The sequence below is a fragment of the Cynara cardunculus genome (genome assembly GCF_001531365.2).
Source record: "Cynara cardunculus var. scolymus isolate 2C chromosome LG 1, CcrdV1, whole genome shotgun sequence".
Classification (NCBI taxonomy): domain Eukaryota; kingdom Viridiplantae; phylum Streptophyta; class Magnoliopsida; order Asterales; family Asteraceae; genus Cynara; species Cynara cardunculus.
Genome location: NC_037528.1, coordinates 12805229 through 12811347, shown reverse-complemented (window position 1 = coordinate 12811347; position 6119 = coordinate 12805229). Strand labels below are relative to the sequence as shown.

The following is a 6119-nucleotide window of genomic DNA, read 5'->3' as shown; positions in this document are numbered from 1 at the left end:
GTATACATATATATGTATGTATACATATATATGTATGTATACATATATATGTATGTATACATATATATGTATGTATACATATATATGTATGTATACATATATATGTATGTATGTATGTCTGTCTGTATGTATACAAATTTAGCAGAAAGACACTGAGTCAGAGAAATTGCCAACATATATACACCTGCCTGTGGGTGACGTGTATATAAAACTTAAAGATAAGATTATAGTGTGCAGCATCAGACAGCATCTATCAACCAGGTATAGTATGATGCCTTGGCATGTTCAATAGCCAGCAAGAATTTCAGTTACCAGCCAAAATCGGCACCACATGCACACCAGAGGAAGTGGAAAGATAACTTGGCTACAGATGTGATTCAGACAGATTCAAATAATTGCACATGAAGAATGGAGTTCGACATATATAACAGAATGATTGTTGCTTGTGGGACGACATACCTTCAGCGAGATACAAGAGTAAATGTAATTACTGACAAGTACGACTATGAATACTTGGATGGGGAAGCTAAGCCTGTGAAACATATACCCCATTATAGTGCATCCCCAAAGAGTTTTAGTAACTCAAAGAGAGCAGGGCATCGTTAATTCATAGGCACTTGAAATTCGTTATAGAACTAACACCACATAAACAGATATAACAAGTGTCTAGACACTGCCTTTACTCAAGGAAAAAAGAACTCCATATGCACCATAATTTGTTTCTCATATACACTTGTATCTGAGAAGATGCTAACGAGCTTGCAAAAAAGTGCAACCTACATAAATTTGAAACACTCTGCTACATGAATTATATTTAAAATTCAAGTCCTTAAGATCATTGGAATGGCTAGCACTTGATTTAACATTGTAAAAGAGGCCAGAAGTATTATATAAATTAACAGAAACGTATGGATAATAAAAACAGGATTGGCACAGATAGTCTATCATCTAATGAAGTTAACTTTAGATAACTGCATCAATTCCGTAGCAATCATGGTATGTGGTGCAGGGATGGTGACTGGTGAGAACCTAACAATGAGCCATGGCACATGGTAGATGCAGCAACATATGGCATTTTCCTTGGTGAAAAGGACAAAGAAAAGAAAGTAGATCATAATAGTCTAATAGATATATTCTAGAGTGAGAAATATTTAGCTAGTAGTGCAACGCCAAACAGGACAACAACTTGACTTGATAAACAAAAGGCATTGTCTTCCATAATTGATCCACAACAAACAAATAAAAAGTCAACAAACAAAAGCAAACATTATAATTTACTAATTTAGTATTCAAGCAAAAACAAAAGAAAAGAAAAATAATGCCTAATGGGAGACTAAGTAAGACATGTCAATCAGGAAAAAAAGACTCGCTTCTATGGAACAGATTGTGTGAAATAAACTGAAGAGAGACCCACAAAAAAGTTTACCTAAAAATATGTGGGTTGTTGACATTGTTTAATAAGAAGGGGTAGACATTGAGAACTTACAAGTGATAGACACTGAATACTCGGTTAGAACTTCTATTTCTTTTCTGTTATTGTCTAATTAAAGGATTTATTGGATCACCGTGCAATTAAATTAATTACCTTTATGGTTTAGATTTTAGTTTCATCACCAAAAGGCCAAACTTCAAAGTAATGCCTTTGCACCCAGGCTCTATGGTGTGTGCCATTTCCCCTGCTACACCCCTTCAGATGCATCAAGGCGTGTACCGTAAGTCCATGACAACAATGATCATTTCAAAATTGTTAAAGCAATAACATACTCCTTGCTCTGATGCAACAATAAACAGATCACCAATGCGAAATTTTATAGCTTTAAGAAAGTGAGCGAGTGTCCATACCATCAAGTGACCAGTGGTTGACAAGGAATAGAATGGAAGATAACATGTCACATAAATTATCAACTGAACAAGCTTGAAAAGGAAATGAGGATGGAAGCAACATCCGTTACATGTATTCATCTGCTACATGCATACATCCATTGCTGATGAACAAAATCAGAGGGTTGTACAAATATTAAGCTTTAAGACAAGTTAATCATATAGGTGACTGATGGTTTTCAAATAAGGCAGATAAGAACTTCAATTTTATACGGTTCAAAGGCGTCTGGAATGGAGAACGAGAAGAGGTGTGATGCATATAATATATACTAACTTGGTCTGCCACATAAACTCAAGCTCCTCCAAGATGAAAATTTAGCAATTATTCAGATAATCCATCTAGAATTTTCAAGTTACATAAGTCTACTGTGTAAACTCAAGCTCCTCTAGCATGAAATTATTATTGTTTCAGAACCACAACAAATTTGTTATGTTGGCATATTCACACACGAAATAACAAGCCATCTAATTTGATAGCCAAATCACAGATCTTGTATTATCACCAACTACAAGTGATCATCCCACATGCATGCAATGTGATAAAGGACCACTGCACTTCACCTCGCCTATTACGGAAAATCCATAGCAACCAAGTAAATATCAAAGCCCTAACACAAAAGATGGTAGCACCATGTATAGAAGTCTATAAAAACACTAAATGAGGCATATCGTATTCAACAGCAGTACTTTTTAGATGAACCCCATAATATATAATATTTATCACAATAAAGAGTTAACATTTACATAGTGCGGTCCTTTTTGGCTAATTTAATCTAGTGCAGTCCTTTTTGGCTCAATTTAATCTAGTGCAGTCCTTTTTGGCTCAATCTAATCTAGTGTGCTAGACCAGAACCTAACAATTGTTTAAAAAAAATCAAAATTAGATGACTTCTATGCTTAAGAGAAGTAAATCGGTGACAGGTATAAGTGTGCATGGTGCATCCTTATATAAGAACCAACATGCAACATCTAAGATATAGCGTAAAAAAAAACTTCTAGCAGCCAGATCTGTTGGAAATTGTAAATCTGTTATTTGGTATAATGCAATTGGTATGACAGGTAAGAACAGTTGATGAGAAAGCTGAATGGAGTAAACTTGAATCAACTTAAGACCATGGAAGTTAATGTTTTGGATCTATAAGAGGAGATCAAGCAGCATAACAAACCAAAACATGAATGAAAAAAGATAAAGTGTATGCCGCTACAACTATATACACTGTGATGCAAAAGCAGTTGCCAACTCCTGATCTGACAAAATGATGCAAAATCTTCCCTTAATCTTCCAGCAACACTAACCCAACCCACTCCATCTGAAACACGAACATAGGAAAGTGTCTTCACAAATCATTGATGCAATTAATACAGAAAACATGTTCTAGTCCCTTATTTCTTTTGCAATTCAAGACTGAGATATTATCTTGATGCTGAAGGAAGATGTTCCATATCCATTAGTTAAATGGTCCAAAACGCATCTCCCTGGATAACTGTCACCTCGTTCAAAACACCCTTCCCTGACCTCTACATAATTTTCCTTCCAAAGTTTTCTTTCATATTCCCTTGGTTTGACATACCAAATCTTCCCACCGCATAGTAGGATTTAATATCCACCCCAACACAGACGATCAAATCATGGAAAAACTCATACACGGAATTCAAAATATATGCGGTCCTCTCAGGGTAAAAAAATCTTGTAAATCCGTAACAAAACCCTAAATCATTAAGCTATAAAACTCAGAAAAGACAAATTGAATAGAACATAATTAATTACCAGATTATAAAGCAAGGGAAAAGGAGAAGAAACAAAACCTGTAAAGTTCTTCGAAACTAAGGCCACTGGCGTTATGATTATAAATCTCGTGAATCGCATGCTCCAATATCTTCCAAGTCTTCTCAGCATACTTGGGATCGACCACCACCCGATGCTTAAACGCCTCTATCTGGAAATTCCTCTTCTTCTGTGAACTCATCCTCCTCTTAATCCAATCCCCAACCACTCGATATTCGATCGATATTTCAAAAACCTAGCTGTATCCTCCCAAAATCTACGCTATGAGACGTAGGCAAATTTAGGGTTCGGGAAATCTGGATGATCGAGGGAGTTTTTGGGGATGGAATGGATCAGTAAATAAATAATATATATCAAAATCTTTGAGAGATTGAATATGAGTATAAATGTAAAAGCATCACCAAGCTCAAGTTGAGAAGCGAAGGCGAGAAGGCATCGATCGATGAGGTTTGTTTGGAAAATCCTCTGCGTTCACGTTTTACGGACCCCTGAAAACATTTGCTACCGCCAGACCCGATACACGAGTACTTTGTGCTTTGTTTCTTGTACCCCCACCGACTTTACTCCCTTCCTTTTTACTTTTTCTAGGTCATTCTACCTATTCCATTTACTCTCCCTCTTTACGATTTCACCCTTCACATGTATAGGATGGTGATTTGTCCGAACCGCCGGGGAACCCAGTTTATCCGATCCGAACGGAAATGGAGATTCATCGTTAAAACGGGTCCCGAAACCGGGGTCGGTGATCTCCGATAGACTCAAACTGGAGCCGGGATCTCCAGTAGAATCAAACTAAATGATACTATTTATGGGGTTTGACAGGGGTTTTACCGGGTTTTGAGCGAGGATTGCTAGAGATTGACCGGGGACGGAATGATAATTCCCGTACCCGTCGGGGACCGAGTCCCGGGCCGGGGGACGTTACTATGAACCGGGGCTGGGGCCGGGGATTACAAATGTATTAAACAAAAAGAAGGGGGAAACAAATGAGAGTCTGAAGGAACCGCAAGACGTAGACCCAAAAAGAAACCAACAAGCGAAAAAACCTCCGAAAAGGACAACGACATCAAATAAAGATACATATCTTTCGGAGCACACTAGAGCTCCAAAGAGTAGGCATGGCAGTCCCAGGAACCTGCAGAATTTATCTTCGATCAAAAGTCTTAAGCCTGCGACCAAAAACACTCCATCCTTTCCAAGCCACCAAACACAACGATCCCGAACATTAGATGTAATAGAAACACTACTAAACAGCGACTTCAATTCATCCAAGTCACCACGCGCTCTCCCTTGAGGGGTCCTGGACCACTCCCACACCCCAGTCCCATGGTCTAGCAGATTAGCTATGCGACTACAATCCATGGCCTGGCAGATTAGCTATGCGACTACAATCCATGGCCTCCTTATTCGAATTTGACCCCCCCCCCCCGGTGCAGATGCTTTATTTATCACGGGGTAAAGATGAATACTGTATGGTAGCCGTGGGAATAAAAATTAATTTCGGTTTATCGAAGACTTCGGATCCTGCATTGGTTTAACCTCTCGCTCAGAATTAACCCGCCACCGACACGCCTATTTGTTCCCCCAGTCTCGGAAAACAACTATTCCAAAGAACCGGTTTCAAGCTTCTATTTCTTCTGTTAAAGGAGGTTCGAGAAAAGATGGAATAAGAAGACGTGTTTCCAAAACGAACAAGATAGGCAAGCAGGTAAACTATATTGTTCCCAGAGGCATCTAGCAGCACTCTAAGACCCTCTTTCCACACTTGCATTATCATGCCCGGAACCCTTGCGACAAGAACATAAACAGTCTCTAGAAAGAGGGGAGTGGGGCAGGAGCAGAAACGTCTCACGCTCTCAAGGGATTTAATAACACGAGTCGGCCCTCAGAAAAGGAAGAAAAAAAATACTTAGGCAGGCTACCTAGAAGGATTTTATTAGCGTTAATCCTCTTCCCAGGAGATAGACATCGAAGTTTTCCACTACAAAGTTCGGATTTTCAAGCGATCAATGATGTTCCAAGAATCGATTTTGTTCATGTCCTTCCCCACCGGGAGGCTGAGAAAAGAGAACGAAAGAGCCCCCGAAAGACATCCAAAGGTATTAGCCATGTACGAGACCTCGTGATCCGCTACTCCCACCCCAAACAAGCTACTTTTGGCGACATTTATCTAAAGGCCTAGAGCCATTTCAAAGCATTTTCGGATACCCGTTAAGTTTCCAATGTCGGAGATGTCCCAATCTCCTAATAAGATAGAGCAAGTTAAATAATTTGATCCTTTACGTATTATATATATATATATATATATATATACTAGAAGAGTACTCGCGCAATGCAGCGAGATACATCATGTTTTTAATATTTCATTTTATTCTTTATCTCAGTCGATGTTATAATATGACTTTATGTGATTTTGAGAAAGCGATGATGTTTTTATTTTTGAATAAAATAT

At 38.5% G+C, this 6119-nt stretch overlaps 1 protein-coding gene across 2 annotated transcripts in view; it reads right to left on the bottom strand.

The window, feature by feature from the left end:
* LOC112514904 (cullin-3A-like) overlaps positions 1–4125 on the bottom strand; it is a 6737-nt gene extending 2612 nt beyond the window's left edge. The window contains exon 1 of one of the 2 annotated variants that reach the window (XM_025121541.1): positions 3688–4125. In XM_025121541.1, coding sequence (XP_024977309.1) covers positions 3688–3848 — 161 coding nt within the window. In that variant the 5' untranslated portion in view covers positions 3849–4125. Of the gene's footprint in view, positions 1–459; positions 481–3687 lie in introns of those variants that run through there. The other variant, XM_025121549.1, reaches the window with a different exon arrangement.
* Between the last annotated feature and the right edge of the window lie 1994 nt (positions 4126–6119).